Source organism: Annulohypoxylon truncatum (genome assembly GCF_022578515.1).
Source record: "Annulohypoxylon truncatum strain CBS 140777 unplaced genomic scaffold F4807scaffold_45, whole genome shotgun sequence".
In the NCBI taxonomy this organism is placed as follows: Eukaryota; Fungi; Ascomycota; class Sordariomycetes; order Xylariales; family Hypoxylaceae; genus Annulohypoxylon; species Annulohypoxylon truncatum.
The window spans coordinates 238,858-261,805 of NW_025953831.1; the positions used below are offsets into that span (position 1 = coordinate 238,858).

The following is a 22,948-nucleotide window of genomic DNA, read 5'->3' on the forward strand; positions in this document are numbered from 1 at the left end:
CACTTTGGTGGCGTTTACTAGGTAATTCAAATGGCATTTAAGACACGTCGGTTACTTTAGATGTACACACCAAAAGCAAAATTATTTTCAATGGAGACAACACGATCCGTTTTATTCTCTCTAGAGCTAAATCGGTGGAAACAATCTGATGCGAAGGGTAGAGATATGTACAAGTGTAGAATATATACGGCCGTAAAGCCTCTGTCCTTTAACAGCCCATGGCTTAGACCTCGACGGTGGAGCCAATAGGTCCGAAGCGGATGTTGGACCAGATGACCTTGCTGCGGAATTGTTAGTCACGGAACCGTTGAGAGTAGAAAGAGGGAATACGTACGCATCGGGGATCGAGGCCTCGACGTCGGCGGGAACGCCGGAGTCCTGGGCGCAGTCACCACGGTCACCACCGGGCTGGCCGGCCTTCTCAGGGGGGTAGCTGGAGTCGAGCCAAAGCATGTTGGCGTAGTGCTAGAGCGCGAAAGAGTTAGCGAAATATGGATCGAAGAAAGGGGGTCTGGTGGGGAAGCTTACGTCGTCCCAGATGGACATGACAAGAACCATGGGGACGTCGAGGGCGGCGTTGAGCTGGTCGAAGCCACCGACCTCGGTGAAGCGGTCGCGGTCGCCGAAGGCGGTGACCTCGGCGGTGCAGTACTCGGGGGTGATGTCGGAGGTGGCGGGGAAGCCGTCGCCGGTGGGGGCCGGGATCTCGATCTTCTTGCCGTCCTGGACGAAGAACTGGGTCAACTTGTTGTCGCTGAACTGGCTGACGACGGTGAACTTCTTGCTGGTGTCGACGGTCTTGCCCTTGCCGTAGAAGTCGTGGTTGCCCATGCGGTACGGGTTGTAGTCGCAGCCGTTGGCGTCGCATTTGCCGGCGAATCGGTCCTCGGAGTAGGTGCCGCCGCAGTTGTCGGTCTCGCAGACGTGGTAGTTGTTGTCCGTGCAAGGGTGGGGCGTGAAGGCGAAGGAGTGCAGGTTGGACTCCCACACGTCGATCTCAGCACAGCAGGCACCGTACGGGCCGACACCGGCGTTGGCGTCGTTGGTCGAAGGCTTCCATCCCTCGACGTTGGCCTTGCCGCCGACGAACTTCAGGTCACGCGCGCACTGGGCGTCACAGTAACCGGTACCGTACTTGGCACCGGCCTTATTGGTGGGGTAGCTGGCCATGCCACCGTCCTCCTCCATAGCGACGAAGTAAAGAGCGGCGTTAAGACCGCAGTCGACGGTGGAGAGGTCGACGTCGAAGGTGAACTCGTTACCCTTGAGATCGAAGGTCTGGTACTTGTCCGCGCCGTTCATCAGGTAGAATCGGGAACCGATGTTGGTGCCGTAATCGTGTTTGGTCAGGAACTTGAGGGTGAGAGCGTCGCCGCTGGTGGTGGCACCGTAGGTCGTGCTGTAGTCGGCACCCTCGACGGCGCACTTGGTGGCGCAGTCCTCGGCGGAGCTGCACTCCGAGGTCCACTCGTTGCCGTCGTAGCAGTTTTCCGTGCCCTCGGTGGTGTGAAGCCATCGCCAGTTGGAGTCGATGGTCACTTCGGCGTCGGTCTGGGTGCAGGAACCGCCGCTGGTGCACTTCTTCCAGCTCAGCTTGGGGTGAGTCTCAGTCTGCTCCGTTCCGACCTGCTGGGCGGATGCCAGCCCGAGGAGGGCGGCCGACACGGCGAGGGACAACATTTTTTTTTTTCTTTTTGGCGGGTGACTGTTACCAAGGGTAAGATGTTTTCAACCTGGAGCGCGATGGTGAAGCGTAAGATCCGGAAACATGGTGTGGAAACTGGGACTCGACTCGGTTATATACACCAACGACGTGGCGGTTTGCCCAGCGATAAACTTTTCTCGACTCCATATTGCCGGCAACAGGCTCCGTCTCGACAAGGCCAAGTCGTGGCAGGGCATAGTCGATCACTGACTTTCTCGGTCCTACGGCCATTTTGGATTAGATTAAAATATCAATTATGCTACTAACGCTCCGGCGGGTGTTCCGAGAACGAAGGGCTGTGGTTGGCTCCCCACGACAAAGTACAGCCTGCACCATGTTCGTTCTCGAATCTTGGGGGCGACGATACCAAACGGGAGAGTCAGTACATCTAAGAGGTGACAAGTCATTGCCCAAAACGGTTCTCGTACGTTGATACGATTGATACGACCAATAGGACAAGCGCGTTCGGTGGGTGTGGCGATCCAAATAATGAACCAAGAAAAATGCCACTGATATTAGATGCCTACCTGGGTGGTTCACCACATATTTCCGACTCAATATAGATTGGATGGTATAAGTTTCAGGATCGTGGCCCGAAGTAACCTGGGGTATTTGCGGGGAACGGGGGCAGACGTTGATTTGGGGATGCCAGGCGTGGCAAGATGAACGTATTTGCCTCAGTGGTGGCTCTGCGGCCCGTTATGTCCATCCCGGAGATCGAGCCGCCGCGTTGGGATGGAAACGAGATAGGTAGCGCAGCGGGGCCTCCAGAAGAAATATTCGCACTAGAACGGAAGACGATTCCTCCACCGGAGACTCAAGCGAGCATAAAAAACGGAAATGACGCGAAGTTAGAGCCGCGACCAGTCGTATCATACTTCCGAATTTGTATCGTAAGACGACGACCACAAGTTATGATGATATAGAGCATTGAGAGGAAACGGATCACGAAACAGACGCCCACATTTTCGCAGTTCTTGAACGCACTTCAGGGTGTTTGGGTTTAGCCATGCCAGGGCGCCACCATACGACCGCACGAGGGGATCTCAGCGGCAAGATCTGGTGTAACCCAATGGAGCGATAGTATTGGAGGAATAAGTTACTAGGGAAAATGATCGACAGTTCGAAATGCCGTTAACGTCTACGATGCCGCGACTGGGGTTATGGAAAATATATTTCGATATTATCCAGGAACGCCAAGCCTGGTAAGCTCCGTGGAGAGAGCCTGGTAAAGGCACTTGCTACCGTCCAATATGTTTAGCCAATTGATACCGGAACCCTTGGATAGCCCTTGGAGTAAACTGATGCAGGTCCTCGCATGGTATGGTTCGTCCAAACTTCATCCTTCATCTCAGCAAGTGACCAACTTGCCAAGACCAGTCTAACTCTGAACCGAACATCTAGGTAAGTAACTATTTGTGATCCTCCCCCGACACGGCGGTGGGATGAAGCCTTTATACACTAATAAGGAGACATTGCTCTATAGGTAGGGGATCAGATGACTTCAGTCTCTTGGCTTATGCGTGACAGTCTTCAATTATGCTTGCAACACGATAAACTCATGGCGCTTGGAGCCGATAATTTACTTGAAGAGATGACTTTAGGCACCTAGCCGCCCACAATATCGGATTTTCAAAACGAGAGGTAGGATTAATACGGCTCTCGGTTAACCTGTCAATGTCAAAGCTTTCATCTTACGGATGTTGCCATTCTTGAGTAGGATGAGAATATGTCCCTATTATATCGCGGTGGGATAATCTAAATATCATGTCTGCCTGCTCTGTCGATCTAGACCACTCAATGGGAGAGTGGCGACTATAGACATTAAGGGTCCTTCGCTAGGCTCCAACGTTGCGATTTAATATACTCTGTAAGCGCCTCATAGACGCGAAGCTCCGCTGTTGGACAATGGCAACAACCTATTATTTCATGGAGAAACTAGGCAATTCCCCCCTCCGCGCTCTTCAAGGTAGATAACCTTTCCTGGATGGTGCCAGATATTTTCCGCCGAGACCATAAGTAATATATCACGTCCTTACATATATTCTCGTGTTATAATCGACGCTAATATCGCAACATCAATATCGGAGTTTGCCCCTGAGAAGTTACCCAAGGGGAGCAAAACTGCGTAGATAACCGGGATGTAAACATCACTCTTATATATACTCATTTAATAAACTCTTTAAGCCGTCTCCTCCTTTTGGTATGCGACTTACGAGTCAAAAGCTACGCGACAAGAGGTATCGGAGACTAGTTAGTAAGAGGGGGTTGGCTGGGAAGAATCAAGGCATGATCCTCACGATTCGAGGAAACATACATCATGTACGAGAATCATTGCAAGCTGATGGATTTGATGAAAATACTCCTTGGGGAGGAGTTGGTCATAGACATTGATCGAGATTATTCGCGATGCAAAGGCATCAGAAACCCATAGCAATATCAAATCAAACACGATTTACTTAGGCACACAGCTAACACCAAGTCCTTGACACCAAGTCCAAGAAATCGCCGACGCAGCAAGCTAAGCATCAACAGTAGTAGTAATCCAGAAGTCCTTAAGCAATTATAGCAAAAGCAATGAAAGCTAAAAGCACCGAAGCACCGAAGCGAATTATAACAAACAAAAGCAGGACGGCATATAGGGGGTATCCTTTAACTCAACCCAACTCAGCGTACTTTCAGTCCCCCCCAGTTCAATCCGTCATTAACCACCAATCACCAGTTACCAGCCACCAGCGAGATCATAGGTCGTAGGTCATCCATTATTGTCATGAACCTGAACCTCTCTACCCAGCTCGGCTTGAATCACGCCCCTGTCATATCGTATCATATCCCATTACCCCCAGCTCATCTCATCTCATCTCATCTCATCTCAACTTAACTCAACTCATCTTCAGCAGCGACACCATCCCACTTCCTCGCCGGCAGCTTGCGGACCTTCTTCTGCGGACTGCCATTGCTCGACACCTTGAGGACCTTCTTGTTCTTCTCCTCGCCGCCGTTCATGCGAAGCTGCTCCATGCGGTTCCCCAGCCCCGCCAACGCATCAGCTCCGACCGTGGACGATCTGGTGCTGGGCACGTCGCCCCTCTCTTGAAGCGGCGAACGCTTGCTCGGCGTGCGGCCGGAGAGCTCGCGCTTTAGGATCGCGACTTCTCTCCGCAACCGCTCGTTCTCTTCCTCCAGGTTCTCGATAAGTATGTTCTCCTTATCCTCGTTCTCGGCCTCGTCGTCTTCGGAGCTCGGCGCCGTGACTGTGACTACGCCGACGCTTCGAGCGAGCACCTCGACCTTGCGGTCCCAGTGCTCTTCGCCGCGCTCCTGCTCTAGGGAGAGCGAGGCCTTCCAGCGTCCCATTTCCAGGGACAGCCGCTGCTCGAAGTCCGCGTAGCATTCTTCTCGAATCTCTTGTTCGAGGTCTGCGATACGATCTTCCATTGATAGCAGATGCGCCTCCGCGGTCATGCGCTCTTCTGATTCTCGTGCTAGCTCGGTATTCAACTGGTCGATGATATCCGCCATCCTAGCAATCTCCAAAGCCGCGTTCTCCATAGTCGCCCGCTCCGTATCCGTCATAGGCGAGAACATCCGACCATGACTATTATTAGACGGTTGGTAATAAGGCTTTTGGTGAGACATAACGGGTGAGCTTGTAGGGCTGCAAGAGCCTACGCTTGACTCTGATTGACCTGACTGCATTGTGGTGTTTGCCAGGATAGTAGACGTGATGGAAGGGATACGTGGAACGGTGACCTCGCGAGCTAGAGCACTATATCTGAGGATCTGAGAGGTCGCGTTGAAGTCTCCCAATGGATCGGCAGTAACGATCATGACAGCCTTCTGAGGCGCACGCCTACTAACAGCAGAATGTGATTGAGAAGCTGAAGGGAACGAGTTAGAGAAAAGCAACTCGGTGAGTTTACATTGACGGAAGGGGACTAAGTTAGGCTGTTATCGATGGTTAGCGGGACCCCTGAAACTTCCTGGTGGAGCGCCATGCATACCTTTGTGGTGTTGCTAGCATCACTCTGCATCTGTAGACATTGCCCGAGATACATCAGGCTTTCGTTGATCTTGCCCGCCTCAGCAAGCGTGGCCCCCTGAGTCTTGGCGTCTCTCGCTCGTTCACTACCAGCCAAGTCAACGATGCTAAGGGTGCTAGTGCCCCAACGTCCATTAGTGCGGCCACGACGCCTCTTCTTAATCTCGACACAGAAGAATCCATGACTTCTCGACGAAACACTATTACTGCCGGTGCCGGCGACTCGTCTCTCGTGTAGCCCAGCCTCTAGAACCATTAGTGCTTCATTCAAGTTACCGCAGATGACCTTCCGAAGTCCAGCTACAACTTTACGATCGGGGGATAGCTCCGTGGGCTTGAATAGGAGTGGTCGTCGTCGGTATTCCTTCGTGGCATTCGACTTGACCGGGGGAGTTAGTAGGTCGAAGATTCGATCATTATATACTTCATACATGGAGATGACGATAGCATATTCGGCAGATGGATCGCAGGACGCTCGAACTGAACTAATATCGGGAGCTTGAGGGAGAGCGGATACTCGTTGTAGGTGACGTCTCGGGGTCGGTATCGGCGGTAGGGGGTACTCGCCCTTGATTGGAGTTTTAGTAACAGTCTTCTTATTTCTTACAGCTGAAGTAAGAGACATGTAATGTTTCTTGGGTGACAAAGACTCGGCCAACTTTGGCTTAGTAGACGCAACTTGCGTTGGTGTACGCGGTATCATAACCTCCCGTTGGCTGGGAGGTGTTGAAAGTAGGGTTACTCTTGATAGGTCATCCTCGTGACTAACAACTCGGATACTCTTAGGACTGTCTGGAAATCTACCAGGCAGAGAAGGGGTGGCATTGAATATAGAAGGTCGAACGAAATTCTGTGGGGGTCCTACAATCATTGGTGTTGCAGCTCTGGACCCAGCTCTAGACGGGCCATTGTAATCGCTATAGATAGTTTCGAGGAACGCTGGAGCAGAGTGGATGGATGCTTCAGATGCATCCGAGGCTCTTATACTGGCCTCTAAGGTAGGAGACGTTTCACAGTCAACAATGCTTGAGTCGATAGATCGGAACACTACATCGAGAGCAAGCTGCGTTAAGCCTCGCTGGTTCTTGGATCCAAGCATTGTATGCGTCTAACGACATCATAGTTAGTAAATATTATTGTTGTTATTATTATCATTTTCGCGACACATCAATTGTGCATACCTTGCCTGAACCAGTGACTCCCAGAGTCGCCAGCAAGCCATCTGTGCCTTCACCTCCATGAGGCGCTAATACGCCCTCAACCAACGGAAGCACCTTAGTACCCTGGAATAGATCAAGTTGTGTGGCATCTTCTTCGAAGACTTGAGTGAATGCGAACTTCTCAATCGCTCGTCTTCGGTCGTTCGGAGGGTTCAATGTGATATGTGTGGGCGCATTGTGTTCAGCAGGTTCCTCGACCAAGAGGAAACGTTCAGCATTAGAATTACCAGCTGGAGGAGGCCGTAGTCGCAAGTAAACCTGGAAGAGGTTCGCGTGCCCTTTTTGAGGCGGTTCCATGATGATGATGCCGTACTACTGAAAAGGTGTGAAGCGGTGAGAAAATGAAAATGTAATGCAAATGCAATTACATGCAGTAGAGAAGGTGCACAAATTGGCCTCTAAACTTGTACTTTGTTTTACAATGCAAGAAATATCCCGTCGGTTGCGACTGTAACTGTTGTAGTGAAAATGGTTGGAGGTTGAGTTTTTCGCTTTTGGTTTTTGGAGATGCACATGTCATGTAACTTTGTATTTTCCACCGTCAATATTTACTTTGGAAGGTCGTTGTTTCGCCGGCAACCATTTGAAACCTCCAGGTTGCCCTGCAATCCAGCGTAAGCCACATCTAAGACCCACCCAATTGAGGCTGCTAAGCTGCGGCTCACCCCGCCCTACCGTGCCCCACCCAAAGTGATAAAAGAACATTTCCCCTCTCGAATTTTATTTCTTTTTTCTTTTCTTCTTCAGCTCTCTTTGCCGTGAGTAACCTCCACCATACCCTCGACCCGTTGAACTCTTATGCTAACAATGATACAGTTTTGGCTTAGATCAAGTGTAGTATCTGTTCTTTTCAGTTTAATCTCTGAAAGAGTTCTACTTGAACTCAATCGTGATTATTCTAATTTTTGTACCGAGGGGGCGCATCCTCTGGGCTTGCCCATGATCGCTCCCACCGTGTCCCTGGTATTACACTGCCTCCAGGTGACGCGAACACCCCACCTTTTTTTTTTCATTACGATCCGTACCTTGTGTAGGGGCGTGAGGAAGAGCGGAAGAGTCATTCCAGAATGTTGATCAAGCGGAATGAGAGTACAAGCGCAAGCTTCGTGTTGCTCGGATGCTACCCGGGCAGTGTGGCTTTCTGCACTGATCGCTAGATCAGCCTGAGTGTGCCTTCGGTTCCAACATGTACCATGCCCCCTTCTCTGACGGGCGCCTTGAGTAACGAGGGCCACGTCTTGAAGCTTCTCCATAGGCACACAGTTCTTGATCTAATAGGACGACAGACATTTGGGAAAGTAAAATCATGCATGAGACCAATAAGAAAGGCACCCGAAACGTGAGTCAAGCCATTACACTAGCTGCCCGCCTGCATAAGCAGCCAGCAAGGCTTCCGAGTCTATTTCTGGCTGGCTCAAGGTCAAATTAGACAGTTTCAATTCCATGACATGCGTCACTCGCAATTGACTTGTCAACATTCATATTCCAACCTCCCATAACGGAGGCCATTTCAATGACGAACCTAGCTAACTAGTCCATTAGAACCCCATTCTTAGATTGACTTGAACGGGAATTCCAGAATAAGAGATCTCGATTGCATGCAAAATGCACGTCACTGATGATATCGCCTATTCAAGTGGAGGAATAGAATGCTGATGTTGGTCCACACCGAACAAATATGGTAAAAAACGGAGGAGAGAAAAGCAACTCATCCGAAAAGGAGATCATCTTCTACGTACATGGATACACTACCCTTACTACGTATGTACCTTTATGGATCGCCTTGGAAAATTCTGATGGAACTCGTCTCAACTTTCGAGTGAAAATCCGGCAATAGGTGGAGATGAATAGCCATGCATATAGGTCCCAAGCTTTTTTTTACTAATGTTTTTCTATGGGGAGGATGGATACGTAGGTATGTATCGAGGTCGATGGGCCTATGGCGAACATCGGAAGTGGACCAGAGACTCGACTGCTTCCCCTACAGGTATGCAAGCAGGTATGGAGTATGTACATATATCGTGGGATGCTACACATCTGGCTTTACGTGTACAATGGTCTCCATCTCGCTTAATTTGCAGTTTCTGTACGTGGAACTGCACACAGGAGGTTCACCAAAAGTGTGTTAATTTCTACACGTGGGTTGCAACCCATTTCATATAAATTTGTAAGGCAATTGTATGAATATCCAACCATTCGGAACGGCATCTAGATCAGGAAGCTAACAACAAATTCCAAGGGTCCTATGTATATACGTAGTGTGTAAAATATTTTCTTGGCCTAGGGTCTCTCCAAGCTCATATATGGTATTACTATACTAAACGTACGAGCAAGATGGCAAAATGAAAGCCTCCACTTTCAAGCACTTCCCTGGCGGGGTTGGAGGGGCTTCATGTGTGTCATCTCTGGAAATATGACTCTTCTTCAAATGCGTCACTAGGGCCAAGGACTCTCCAAGCAGATCGTATTTCGGTGGACTTATGGATACCTTGGACCAGAATTATGTCCGTCGTATGCATGTAGACGGCGGGACATGGGATGCTCAGGATCTTTCCTGTATTTTTTACTGGTAATAGTATTGGGTCATGGCCATTAGGAAAAGACTTGAGTTCCACTGTTCAAACGCCTTGGGGCTTCGGATTAGCGCTAAACAGCGGCAGGAAGACCTCAAAAGAACCACTCAGGGTTGGTGATTGGGTTTTAGGCTCTAGTATACTGTGGGCAATGTGGGTTGATGCAAGTAAGAAAAGGCGGTGACAGACCCTTAATCGTATATTCAGTGTGTATTTTGATGTTGAAGTTGCACACTGGAAGACTAGTACGCAGTATGATGGCAAGTGGGAGAATCCAGCGTTCTAGCTCCAGTGGGTCTCTTCTCTTTTTCATAGATCATACAATCCCTGTGCTGTGCACTTGCTCCGTGCCAATAACTTTGTTGCCAAAAAGGGTATAGCCAATCTTACGCACGGCGGCAGACGAATCGGGGTGGATCACCCCACTAATGGGACAGCCGAAGTAAAAAAAAAAAAGTTTAGTAGCAAACGAATGAAAAGAATCTTTTTTCTCCCCTTCAACCTTTTCCTCCAAGGAAAACTCAACCACCTCAAGACAACGAAGTCGCATAACAAAAGCTATCAAGAAAAGTTACCAATTAGAACATATCAAACTTCGTCGAGATAATGCCTTCGGCCGTCGCTGAGCTGTAAATACCCACTGAGGGACACGTTTGGCCATCCCAGGCGTGTCCCTCAGTCCAACAGTTCACCGAGATATTCAATCCAAATTCGACCCTCGACGAAGTTATACAGGCTTTCACTGTCTTGTGTGCCCTTTCCTGCCAAAGGGTGCTAACCGGAAGCCTGAATACCTCCATTAGAATTACTGCGCATTTCGCCCATTGATTGCGGGCCTTTACAACTTCCATCTGGTGTCGACGAGATTTTCTCATCTTCATCCACCCACCAATTATCCCATACCCCGTCCTACACGCTATTGCGACAACATACCCTGGGTCAACCCCTCAAAAGGGAGAATACTTTGACCCGAGAATACGGCTTCAGATTCTATATTTCCGAAGAGCCACATTTGTATCGGTGATCTTCGAATATAGTCGGGCTTCACCGCCGTTTGCCTCGATCCCCTCAGCCCCGAGTCCGGGGGTGGATCCCTTGTTGACCCCTGCATATCTCACATATCCCATACCATTAGCACGTACATGTCACGATGTCACGGAACGTGCGCCAACAGAGGTTACCGACTACCCCAGTCAAGGCCGCCAAGCGTCGGGGCTCCGACGCTTCATCGTCGCTTGACCTATCCGACGAGAGCGGCTATTCCGGGGTAGAAGACATCAGCGATTCCGAAGACGACGATGAGGAGGATGTAGTCGCGGCCGAGGAGGAGCATATTGTTTCCGACGAACTGCAGCAGACTATCCGCAGTTCTGTCTCCCCCCGGCCGCATGGTAATAGGGACGAACAGGATGATGATGACGACGATAACGATAATGACGACGACGACGATGACGAAGAGGATCACTATGAAGGTGATGATGACGACGCGGACGAGAATGCCAGCTGGGATGGTATTTCGTCTGACGCAGATGCTGATGATGACTTGACTATTGATCAGGGATACACGAGCACGGAACGCCGTGTTCGCTTTGACATCCCTGACGACTCATCAGACGGAGATTCAACCGAAACTGATGAGGATGTAGACCATGGCTTCTTCCCCGATCTCTTCGTTGATAAAAGCATTCTAGACCCATCTTTCCGTCGAGAGATCGAACATGATCCCGACCCCTATGACTCATCTAACTCGGAAGCATTCTGGGACCACTACGGCAACGATACAGACTGGATGGGAAACAGCATCGACGGCGGAACCTCTGATTATGAAGCTTTTCTTAGAGAAATAGGTGAGGACGACAGCACACCAGTCGCTACACCTATGACAAGCCACGACCTATCAACTGCTATCAACACGCCAGTCGACTCTTCCGACAATGACGAAGTTTCCCTTGATGGATATCAGAGTGAGTGAATGGAACTTGGTTTGTATCTAAATATGTGCTAATCTTCCCCATCCAGCTGATGGGGATACCACCGATGAAGAAGATCCACCTGAGAAACCTGTTCGACGTAAGAGTCGGCGGGAAGCTGCGGATGATTCCTCCGATTCGGATGTTGTGACACTTATCCGGCCTCGCCGTGGCCAGCCACGTGTCGGGCGATTTGACCTCGACAAATCTAGCAAGAAACCAATTGCGATCTTAAATCCCAGAACCGGCAAAATGATGATATTCACTCATCAGTGTATGAGAGGTAGAGGTTTTGATCTCTCCCCAGAGCAGTTCAATTTCCAGTATTTCGAACAGACCCAGTCATCTCCTATCCTCAGCAACCCCGGCAGTATCATGATGAGCGGCATGATATCATCTAGCACATATGGGGACTTTATGAATTCCCATGCCATCGGCCCTGCCGAGGCTTGGTACGTCCAGGCATCCGACGGTAATGTGGTTGAGACTTCTGAATCCGACGACCAAGTCGTTGATGACGCAGAGAAAAGTCTCAAGCTGGAAGATTTCATCACCCTAGATGATGACGACGATGACGATGAAGACTCGTCGGAAGCAGAGAAAGTGCTCGAGCATGACGAAGTGGACGATCAAATATTTTATACGCCGGGCCGCACTCCCGGCCGTCCCAGCACCGCGAATAGTGATGTGACAGACCTTCTCAACCACTTCAATCACAATGCCAACATCGTCGGTGCATTCCGTCGAGACCAAGTGAATCATCAGTTGATCAGCCGTAGCAAAGCTACCCGAGAATCGCTTGCGTTCTCCGGCCCCTATTTCGAAGGCACTCTTCGTGGCATCAAGGATGGGCGTATTGCTACCACCAACGTCCCTATTTCTCCCATGCGAAAACAGAAGATGCCCGAGCTCGCTAGTAGCCCCCTCGCGACTATTTCGCAGAAGAGGAAATCATCGTCGGAGCACCATTTGGGTCATAAGCGGCAAAGGAGCATTCCAGACGTGGATATCCTCAGAATTTAACCCTTTGCACCTCTACCCCTCGCCCGACTCCTTACCAAAGACGCCGATGGACGGTGTGGCCTATTCCCATAGACCATTCCCTGGCCATTAACCATATCAATACTACACAAAATTCAGCCTATTTCATATCACAACTCCCTTTGTTATTCCCTTTTCTCCAACTAAGTACCTGCACCCACACGCTTATCGGACGGATCTTGGTTTTCTCGCCTCTTCATTAGCGGTTCAACAAGATAGGCGTGGTCAGGCCCACCCATGACCATGTCTTTTGAAGATCTGATAGAAATTTCAGTTTCTTGAAGGTACTAGAACAACCAGGCATTTCGGAAACCGACAGCTGGGATTTATCGTCAATTTCCTTCGATCCCCTTTTCCAGTAGCAATCGAGCAGATAATTCGGTATGCTGAATACCAACCCCTGACACATTCAACCAGCATTGGACGGAATTGGAGCATGATGTCCAGCTGTGGACTGGTTGTCAGGATATTTGCAAGGTACAATCTGTGTTTGTAATCATACCGAAATGTATGGCTACATTCACGTCATTTCTTCTCCCTTAAATAAAGAGAAGATACCATGCAGTCGCATAATTTCATAGCAAACTCAATAAAAGCCTTTCTCACACATTATTAGTCTACCACAGTGCTCATCCTATTAGTTATTTGCGTTCGGATTGTAAGCCCTGCGAAAAGGAGTCATCATTCTTGTAGTTCTTATAAGGTAGCCGTCCATCACCCATCCCATGGTCTCGCTGTCATCTTCACCCTCAGATCATCACCACTTCCTTCTCGTCCCTTAATACTACACATCTCTCCTCGTGTAGGCCTCCAGTTAAATCGGTCTCTAACATATAATTACATCGTGATACCCACGGCTTCGCCTTTTTACCCAAGTATTATCCTTATGTACGTCTTAGCTATCCTCTAGACCTCGTTAGAATATTCCATTCGACTGTATCTCGATGAAGTGTATGATTCTAACCTTCCACATCCTCGTGTTAGCAACGTTAAGGGGTAAACCCAATCTCCTCATATTACTCACGTAACTTAACTCTAGTTGGTACCATCTTTGTCATCCCTCCCTTCTCTGGGAATGGAAGTTTTATTTACGTACTTCAATGGTATTACCTTAAGATCTACCTCCTTATCATAATATTATCACAGAGTCCGGCGGCAATGTCAGGTGTAAGTGGCAGAGGACTACACATAGCAAGAGAAACAAACGTCACGGGAAGATTTAAAACACCCCAAGACTACAGCGTACCATTTACAGTGTCCGCAGGAGTAGTGCCAGACAACACTCTGAGGGAGGCTTACTGCTGGTGCTAATATCCAGGCACCATGATGCACAAGTCCATGCGGATGCCTCGACTTGTCTAAAAGGGAGAATTAAAGAGTCCTCCTCATCAAGCTATACCTGATTAACAAGGTCTCGCCACCTATCTTTCAGACGTCGCTACCTTCGTAGGTCATCAACCGCAATGTCATTCCGCTTGCATGACACATACTTTCTTCATCTTGGCATGCTGGAGAAGTCGACAATCCTCCGAAAGAAATTTATATAGACTGCTATCAACTTATTTTAAAGGAAATTGGTAAATGAGGATCCACGACAATCCTAGTCCAACTCCTTCCCCATTTCCTTTGTCCACCTCTTCAATTCGAGGGAAACCCTCTTATTACGAACATCTTAATAGATCTATACTCGATCTAAAGTGCAATAAGACCGTCGAAGTCGAAGAAGGAAATGGACTCGTACTTCTGGCGACACGATCTACCCGGAATTCTTCGGAATGTGTCTCTCGCGCACTTCGCAGATCACATCTACCATATGGCACACCTGTCCTATCCACGACATCTACAAACCCGGTATTACCTAATAATAACTCAATGAAGGGTACACTCCCATCGACAAACCCGTTGCCGAAATTATCAGACCACAGCCGTCGCATTCACAGCGGCATCCCTAAAGGGACGGCAAGCGGCCATCGACATCTCTACCTGAGGCAGCACAGACCAGGGAGCGCTTCCAGACTACCAACCAAATCAACCCACCTCGCAGGACGACGGAGCGAATCAGTACGCCACGACCAACATCCACCACAGAAGATTTACGACTCCATCAGTCGTTGAAGCCGCACACATGGAACATACGGCCCATACCAGCGACCGGAAGAGTTCAAGAAAGGCGCAGAATGCGAGTTGAGGACCGCATACCAACCCCACGCTTTCCAAGATCGGAAAAGACGAGAAACTGATGCGGCTGCCAGAACAGATATCCAAGTAAGATGATGTCCCTATCTTTCTGCCGATCGAGCCTATATTCCAGACATACTAGGAGTCATGGCGGACGGCGTGGCACACACGCCCTCGTTTCTGAAGATGCAGACATGCCCGGAAAATATTGCTGGGTTCCTCCTCATGTGTGAGCGGTGTTATTCACAGCTGTTTGAGAACCCCTTTCCAGTGGTAATGGAGATGATGGATACCACTACTAGAATCTACCATGGTTGAAAATGCTCCCGAAGGATTTATGGGCGGGAAGGTTACGGAGAAGTCATCAATGACCTCTTAATTTGGCATAGTGTTTTAGTAGATAAATGAGAAGAGGACACCAGCTACAATGCCCTCCATGGGATACGTAGGTAGACCGGACAAGCCCGACGTCTCAATACACTGAAACCATAGCAGTAGCAAACGTAGCATTAATAATTCGTTAGGCATGAATACCAATAAAACAGGGAAACTAATCTCACAATCTTATTACTCAATGAAAGCCTGACTAGTTAAACAGTGACTAACCCTTGCCTCTTGTCCCTTTGCTCGAACTCCAGAACTGAAAAGGGGTGCCCTTGAAAACAATCGTAACCGTCATGCTTCCCTCGTGAAATCCGTGCAAAAAGAAAGTCAGCCAGACATAGAAATCCCCCCCTTTTTTTGCTCGTTGCTTTTCAGCTCCGACTCAGGTATCGAAGACTCTCTTCATAATCGTAACCTTCCAATTATGTTGTTCCCTCTCGTACGCCTCAAGTGCCCAGGGTTAACTCCCATGCCAAGTTGGTAAAAATAGTAGACTGAGTCTACAATTCCTCCTTGGCATCGCCTGCCTTCTGCTTCACGGCCTCTGATCCAGATTGAATCTGATCCAAGACCCATTGGTATACGCCCTTAACGTTCTCACCAATCTTGGCGAAGGCAGTGCTGGCGGGGTTTGTGGTGCCGTACTTGAAGTAAGTAGCTTGCTGACGTGCTTTGGCTCGAAGTTCATTGATGGTGGAACCTTGAGGAACAGGCTGGGCGACGCATTAGTATGCTAGCAGATAGAATGAAATGACAACAAGGGAAATAAACTTACGACGCCGTAGCTGTCCAAGTACGCCTTCAATTCGCTTTCGCTCCACGTGTCGAACGCGGAATTCTTCGCAGCATCTGTGGCCTGAGAAAGATAGCTTGTGGCAGAAGCGTACGAACCGCCACCGGCGCTAGACGCAGAAGAATAAGCAGACTGAGCAGCCTCGACAAGATCATCACGGGTAGCAGAGCTACTCTCGCCGACTTTCTTGGCCGCATCGTTGCCACTGTTAACGAGGTAGTTCTTGAGGTGCTCGTATGATAGGTCATCCCAAGTCCAGGCGGTGTAAGGGTGAGCGGCCTTGTGAGAATTTCGTCGTACCAAAGCACGCAGCTCATCAACCTTAGATCCCTGAGGAACCGGAACTCCGCGAGCGTCAAGGTAAGCCTTAAGCCGACTTGCAGACCAAGCATCAACTACAGTGTTGAACGCGTCTTGGGCAGCAAGTGTTGCATCATCAGTAGCTTTAGCCCACTGGTTACCAGCCTTGCTCGTAGCAGCACCGAAAGCATTCGTAGCCGACGCAGATAGATTGTCACCGAGGATCTGCGCACGGTTTTTACGTACAAGAGCACGTAGCTCGTTGACCTTGCTGCCCTGAGGAACTGTCGAGCTCGTTAATATTGAGAGCAACATGATGACACGGGATATTCTTACCATTAATTCCGTTCTTGTCACAGAACTCCTTCAGTTGAGACTCGCCCCAAGCATCAATGATCTTGTCAGTGAGGGCGGCATAAGCGGCACTTGCACTGGCGGAAGCAGAAGCCTGCTGGTCTTGCATCTTCAGGTAGGCAAGGCGTGAGTTGCGTCGAACCAAGGAGATCAGTCGGTTACGCTAAAAGTTAATAAATGTAAGTGAACTATCTAGCAAAATGCGAATGGGATTTCTTACCTCAGTAACTTGGGGAGCAGGGAATCCGTGAGTGTCCAACCACTCTTTCAGGTCAGACTCGGACCAAGTGTCATAGAGCCAATCTCCAGGGTACGAAGCAGTCTCTCCTGCCTTCTTCGCCACTGTCTCGTAGTTGGAACGGATCTTCTGGAGAAGGGTATCGCGAGTTCGAGGCTGGGGGACTATCTCTAAATTAGCAATATGTAAAAAAGGGTATCGAAATATTAGTATTACCTGGGATGTCGTGCTTGTCAGCAAAGGCCTTCAGGGCACTGTCAGTCCAAGTGTCCAAGATCCAATCCTGTACGCCGGTCCAGGCGGTTTGAGCCTTGTCTTCCGTCTCGTACCAAGCGTTGGCTACCTGGGAAACGAGTGCATCCTTGCTTGACTTGGCAGAGTCCTTTGTCTCTACACCTTTCGATGAGAGGTAAGATGTGAGCTTGTCGGTATCCCAGTTCTTGTAGGGAGAAACGGCATAAGAATCCCAGTTCTTCTGGATGAGGTCCTCGAGGTCTCTGCGGTCAGCGGGGGTAGGGTAGGGAATGTCATGATCGGAGAGCCATCGCTCAAGTTCGGTCTCATGCCACTTGTTGTAAGCTGTTTATATTGCCGTATTAGCGGACGGGTTAAATAGAAAAGCGAATCGAATGCGATACACAGATATAGAGCGAGTGACAACAATTTATTTCAATCACTTACCTGCTTTGCTGAACCAGCCGCTGGCAACGACGGCATCCGCCGCCAGGGCGAGAGAGAGGATGGTTGATAACAACCTCATGATGGATCAGATTAGTAGTGCCAATTCGCGATAGTTTTTTCTCCGAGATCCTATTCTTGCGATTTTTGATCTGTGGATTTGTTGTAGGAGAGAAAAGTTAGGCGATGCGGGTACAAGTATCGTGGAGGATGAAAGAAGAATGGTAACGGTGTGTGTTGTTTGGCGTAAGGTGGAAACGGGCTAGAAGGTGGAGTTGGAAGAATGTATGATGAAGGGTGATGATGATGAGTGTTGCCAAAAATGTATCACGTCACTGCTTTTTTTTTTTTGTTTACCGTCCAGCTGTTCCAGCTGCACCAAGCCTGTCACGAAACTAAGTTGTTCAGTTGGAAGTTCGCCTTTGGTCAAGAAATCCAGCTCAATTAGGTGGTAGACCTGCCGTGAAAGATCCCTAAAGCCCCGGAAGTTGCACAGAAACAAAGGTATCCTGCCTAAGGAATTCAATGAGAAGGTACCTTACATCACCCCATCAGCCCATTCAATGAGGAAGCTTCTACCTATGCCCCGTGCTTTGTGTAAGGGTGGCCACTGCGTTATACAAATATGACGTAGTAGCTACAGCAACTGCCTGCAGACAATTCTACGATGAGCCAAACTTGCCGGACTAGTTTCAACCCAGAAAGAGCCACTAAGCATTTGACTTGCACTTCATCAAATAGAATTCTTCTCCTTCTTCCATGCGGCTACAATCTCGATCCTAATAAGCTGCAAGGCTGTCTTGGCCGCTACTCTTTGCATATCACCATGAGCTGAAGGCTAGGGAGTAAACACTCCGGTGATGTCATGGTACCCACTCTTGCTCTAGCGTCGGTACTTACAGAATAGTACTCTCTAAAGCCACAAGTTTCAATCCATGATTACCTAGGTAGGTATCCACAAACGGCCAAGGTGGGGATGTGTGGCTGGTGACGTATAGGGATGCAAAGACATTTACTCCATCTACTCCATTTACTCCATTTATCATGGGCATAAAATAAAGCCCACCTTAGCAAAGAGCCCATCGACAGTCCTTTCGTCGCTTCTCCAGGAGTCTATCAGCCATATGTGGGTAAGCTCAGAAGAAGTGCATATATATGCTAGAATTATGGCAATAGCTACACATGTACAATCAAAGATCTTCGTACAGATCTAGATCTTTGATACAAAGCATCATAGGCAATGTGTGCCCACCAAATAGGATCACCAGATCCCGGATATGGATCAAGACGTAGAACTCCCAATAGTCATCCTCCGCATCTTGATCGTAGGTAGGCCAAAGCTGCCTTGCTTTTTAGCCTTGGGCATCTCTTCCTCTTCCCCCTCCCCGCGCCAAACGGCACTTCCACGAAGAGACTCCAATTTCACGTGAGATCGTGGGAAAAGCCCTACTTTCCCATTCTTCTTCGTTCCTGACCAACACCAATCGTCTCGGTTGATCCCTGTGGAATTGTGGTCGTGGTTAGTAGCCGATTATCACGGCAGAGGGGAAGAGGCAAGTGTGGACTGTGGACCTACAGGTGACATTAGATAAAGTCTCGTCTTTATCAAGCGGTAACCATCCACTCGACATGTCCTTCACCTCCCACTTCCAGCGTGTTGTGATGAACATCCCATCAGCACTTGTGCTCGGACCTGGAGGTCGTGTCGGTGGTTCTAGAACCACATGCTTCGCAACGAAAGAGCCCCATTGCCCGTCATGCCAGCCAGTACACCATTTTCCCTTCCACTTCTCTGGAAATTCTATTCCCACAATACGAGCACCTTCCAGGAATTTTAGTACCTGGTCCGAACTACCGTCAGGATCCGTTAGATCACGCCCATATCGCTTGACGTGACTCTTAACGGCTACGGCAGATGGTAGTTTCGCTAGGGACGCTGCATCTGGAAGGATACTAGCAACCGGGGGATTCTGGAAATGAAGATCGTAATCCTCGGCATGGGGATTATCCTTATATACGTCGCCGTATAAAATCACTACTCCAGGTATCTCTGGTAGAGGCTGTGGGTGGCGTGATAAATGTTTGAAAAGCTGCTCTTGTGTGGTGAAGACCGTCGCATCGTCCGCATGAACGGTCTGGCCCTTTTGCGCACAAAATAGGCAACCAAATTGTGATGTAAATGCTGTAGTTGAGGTTAAGTGCGATTTGTATAGAAAACGGAGTCGGTACATAACACCAGCTTTACAAAAGTTCGCCGTCGCTATGAAATGCCTTAGTTCATCAAGAGTATCTCCACAATTCAGGGGGTTTCTTACAGTCCTGGGCGGTATCAAGTTCAGCTTCTAACAAGTTTTGCGTAAATTCGCAGTCCGTACATCGACAAAGACTTCTTCTCGTTCCCTGTTCGTGACTAGCATTAGCATAAGTTGCGGTTTGCGCCTTCATATAAAGATACCCGTATGAGGTAGAAGAATGGAGTTCGTTTGTACTTACATATTCCATTACGGTTTTAGTAGCGCTTTTGCGTCCTTTAACTCGGTACGTCTGCGCACCAGAGCATAATCCCTTCTGTATATATAGACTACTGTCCAAGCCTATTTGGTAACCAGAGGACGAATTCGCCTGTGGCTCGAAGAGCTCTTCTGCCGGTATGAGGCCATCTTCATAAACCGGGTGCGCACCTGGCAACGGCGGTTCAAGATCTTTTGATCCGCGAATCTCAGACGGACCCGGCCTTGCGAGTGAAGTCGTTCTTTGGTCACTCGTTGGGATATGAATCGATGACCTAGGGCCCGAAGCATGACTTCCCGTACTGGTATACCAGGATACTCTACTATAAGAGGTACCTGGACTATAAGGCGCGTTAGGCTGTGTTGCCGGCACGGGTGTCTCTTTGCCGTGTAGAGCGACACTGTCGAGATTGTTGAATATCATAGGCTGTCCCACATAATAGTCGTCCTCGGGAATTGAATTGCTTCGAGGCCATAATTTTGCGGTTGTCGTCTGCTCGCTAACCCACGCTGATGTCCGTGAATTCGGAGGTGGGGCGCTAGAAGGACCAGACACAAGACTGATAAAGTCGCGTTCAGCCCCCAAAATGTCAGGGCTAGATGGTCGCCTAGCTGGAGTATTAGTCCCGCTAATGTCGGCATTTTCGTTCATCTTTGAAGTGGAGGTAGAGCCCGTGTTGCTATTGGTGCCATTCGGACCCCGTGTTGATAACGGCTGTATCCACGACGGAATAGTCGATACTGACGATGCGCTCTCTTCAATGTGTAATCTCCTGATGGTTTCCATGAGAGTAAGGGCGAAAGACTTCGATGCCGCTTGGACATCTGCAAACTTCACGGCATCGAACGAATCGACCTGAACGAAATCGTCCAGGTCATAGAGAAGATCTTCCAGCCGTCTCTGACTATCGACGATTTTATCTAGAAATTAGGTGTTAGTGGGCTCTATATACCATATCAGGCTAGGACACCGTTCACCGGCGGCGTGGTATAATATCAAGGGGTAGAAATTCACCATTCTGTCGCATAGCCTCCGTGAAAGCGTCGCCGTATTTGTCGACACGTTCTTTCCACAGCGGGAGCAGTCTTTGCAAAGCCCTCTCACCCTCCCTTGTTAGCGAACGCGCCGCCTTGAGCATCTCCGCCGCATCTTGGTCGCCAGACGGGTCGGCGTCATCCTCATTCTCACCACCGCCATTCACTGCCTCGGCATTAGCAATGGCTTCCTTGCCCCGCTCCACGACCTCCCGGAAGGGTTGGATGACGAGCTCCTCGACGTCGATGGCCATCATCGACTGTCGAGATGCACTGAGATCGTGCGCCTCAGCATCGGCCAAGCAAGTGTAGCGTAAATTTTGACCACTGAAATGCGTTGCGCTCTATCAGTGTCAAGTTCGGAATTCGTAGGCTGCACAGCATAAGCTAAACCGGAATAGGCCATACACGGCCACATGCATACAAACACCGTCTCTACAACCGGGATACCGTTGGAGATAGCACAGACAGCGGGGAGTATCCCCAGGCCGATGACGCGCGGTGTGTGTTGTGTAAAGTAGAGATTGATTAAATTTGATTTCGCTTCCGATCTGGCGGCGCTCTCGTGCGATCACCTTCCCTTTTGTTTTGTTATATTTTCCCATCTCCTCCTTCGGGGCGCGATCCTGTGCTCTCTAGCTCATTCAGGCGATCATCCAGCCTGCGGTAGACTAGACGTGGGGGACCCTGAATCCGACATCCTGGTTCGTCATCTCTTGGCCGGCTGTTAGATATAATACGACGCGTTATAGTGGGTGTAGGCGAATCACGGCGTCTCCATAATATTCGTTAGTGGGGTTTGAATGTGCACTTACAGATGTATGTACTCGATTATCTATTGCCGCATACATACTACTTACTTTGACGGTCGCTGATGGCCGCCGCAATCTACCGCAATCTACCGACGCCCACGAATTTGGAATCTCGGCTGACCGCCATATCGTGAAACTTGGGATCCTTTGTTAGACTACGCCTGGTAACTAACTGATCCCAATTGGTGGTTTCGGCGCGGTTTGAGAAATCCGTATATCCCTCAGGCGGATTCAGCTATCTTGAGCTGAACCATGCAAAGAAGACGAAAGAAGAAAAAAAGAATTTCTCGAAGGACGCAATGCGGTGTGGTTTCCAATTTTTCAGGGGTGCTGATACCAGGTCAATTACATAATCGATCATACCATGCCCGACTACCGATGGCTTTATACTTTCTTGCACCCAAAAGTTAATTTTACATCCGTTTCACATGGGTACTTAAAAACGTCATGCTTTAAGTTTACGAAGGGTTATTATATCGTGATTTTTTTTTTTTTTTTTTAAAAAGTTTTTTAAAAAATTATTTAAATAAATAATTTTAAAATAACGTTTTATTAAAAAAGTTTAATTAATTTAAATTTTTAATTTAATAAATTTTTAAATATATTCGGTTTAAATTTAATTTATATAATTTAAATTTTAATAAAATTTTAATAAATTATTTAATTTAAATTAAAAAAATTTTAATAAATTTTTTTATATAAATTTTAATTAATTATAAAAAATAAATTAATAAATTTAAATTAATAAATTTTTAATAAATTATTTTAAATAATTATTAATTAAATATATTATTTTTTTTTAATAAATTAAATTTAATAAATTTTTAATAAATTATTTAATATAACCGTTAATTAAATATATAATTTTTTTTAATAAAATAAACGTTTTAAAAAATTAATTTACGTAAAAATAATTTTTAATTAATTAAAATTAATTAATTTATAATTAAATTTATAATTTAATTAAATAATAATTAATTTATAATTAAATTTATAATTTAATTAAATAACCGTTAATTTATAATTAATTTATAATTTAATTAAAATATAATTAAATTTATAATTTAATTAAATTATAATTAATATAATTAATTATTTATAATATTAAAAATTAA

The 22,948-nt window shown here is 47.9% G+C and overlaps 6 protein-coding genes across 6 annotated transcripts; 2 read left to right on the plus strand and 4 right to left on the minus strand.

Annotated features, from left to right (window-relative positions):
• Nucleotides 1-13: 13 nt before the first annotated feature.
• Nucleotides 14-1,759, minus strand: F4807DRAFT_444067 (glycoside hydrolase family 7 protein). The gene is made up of 3 exons (XM_047999610.1): nucleotides 529-1,759; nucleotides 335-465; nucleotides 14-281 (listed from the first exon to the last, which is right to left on the minus strand). Exons 1-3 carry the CDS (start codon nucleotides 1,678-1,680, stop codon nucleotides 224-226), a joined length of 1,341 nt encoding a protein of 446 aa, XP_047849789.1. The 5' UTR covers nucleotides 1,681-1,759; the 3' UTR covers nucleotides 14-223.
• Nucleotides 1,760-4,582: 2,823 nt separating this feature from the next.
• Nucleotides 4,583-7,264, minus strand: F4807DRAFT_464927 (kinesin; the record flags this gene model as incomplete). Its single annotated transcript, XM_048002204.1, has 3 exons — nucleotides 4,583-5,653; nucleotides 5,710-6,855; nucleotides 6,929-7,264. 3 exons carry the CDS (start codon nucleotides 7,262-7,264, stop codon nucleotides 4,583-4,585), a joined length of 2,553 nt encoding a protein of 850 aa, XP_047849790.1.
• Nucleotides 7,265-7,726: 462 nt separating this feature from the next.
• On the plus strand, nucleotides 7,727-8,690 carry F4807DRAFT_292201 (uncharacterized protein). The gene is made up of 3 exons (XM_047994831.1): nucleotides 7,727-7,948; nucleotides 8,254-8,306; nucleotides 8,510-8,690. The coding sequence occupies exons 1-3, from the start codon at nucleotides 7,766-7,768 to the stop codon at nucleotides 8,526-8,528; spliced, it is 255 nt and encodes an 84-aa protein (XP_047849791.1). The 5' UTR covers nucleotides 7,727-7,765; the 3' UTR covers nucleotides 8,529-8,690.
• A 1,329-nt stretch (nucleotides 8,691-10,019) lies between these two features.
• Nucleotides 10,020-13,158, plus strand: F4807DRAFT_444076 (uncharacterized protein). Its single transcript, XM_047999612.1, has 2 exons — nucleotides 10,020-11,504; nucleotides 11,560-13,158. Exons 1-2 carry the CDS (start codon nucleotides 10,691-10,693, stop codon nucleotides 12,531-12,533), a joined length of 1,788 nt encoding a protein of 595 aa, XP_047849792.1. The 5' UTR covers nucleotides 10,020-10,690; the 3' UTR covers nucleotides 12,534-13,158.
• A 2,306-nt stretch (nucleotides 13,159-15,464) lies between these two features.
• On the minus strand, nucleotides 15,465-17,660 carry F4807DRAFT_292220 (uncharacterized protein). The gene is made up of 6 exons (XM_047994832.1): nucleotides 17,480-17,660; nucleotides 17,015-17,377; nucleotides 16,781-16,962; nucleotides 16,543-16,723; nucleotides 15,889-16,490; nucleotides 15,465-15,826 (listed from the first exon to the last, which is right to left on the minus strand). The coding sequence occupies exons 1-6, from the start codon at nucleotides 17,556-17,558 to the stop codon at nucleotides 15,614-15,616; spliced, it is 1,620 nt and encodes a 539-aa protein (XP_047849793.1). The 5' UTR covers nucleotides 17,559-17,660; the 3' UTR covers nucleotides 15,465-15,613.
• Nucleotides 17,661-18,724: 1,064 nt separating this feature from the next.
• On the minus strand, nucleotides 18,725-21,681 carry F4807DRAFT_292229 (uncharacterized protein). The gene is made up of 5 exons (XM_047994833.1): nucleotides 21,002-21,681; nucleotides 19,970-20,907; nucleotides 19,792-19,876; nucleotides 19,053-19,736; nucleotides 18,725-18,976 (listed from the first exon to the last, which is right to left on the minus strand). The coding sequence occupies exons 1-5, from the start codon at nucleotides 21,276-21,278 to the stop codon at nucleotides 18,759-18,761; spliced, it is 2,202 nt and encodes a 733-aa protein (XP_047849794.1). The 5' UTR covers nucleotides 21,279-21,681; the 3' UTR covers nucleotides 18,725-18,758.
• Between the last annotated feature and the right edge of the window lie 1,267 nt (nucleotides 21,682-22,948).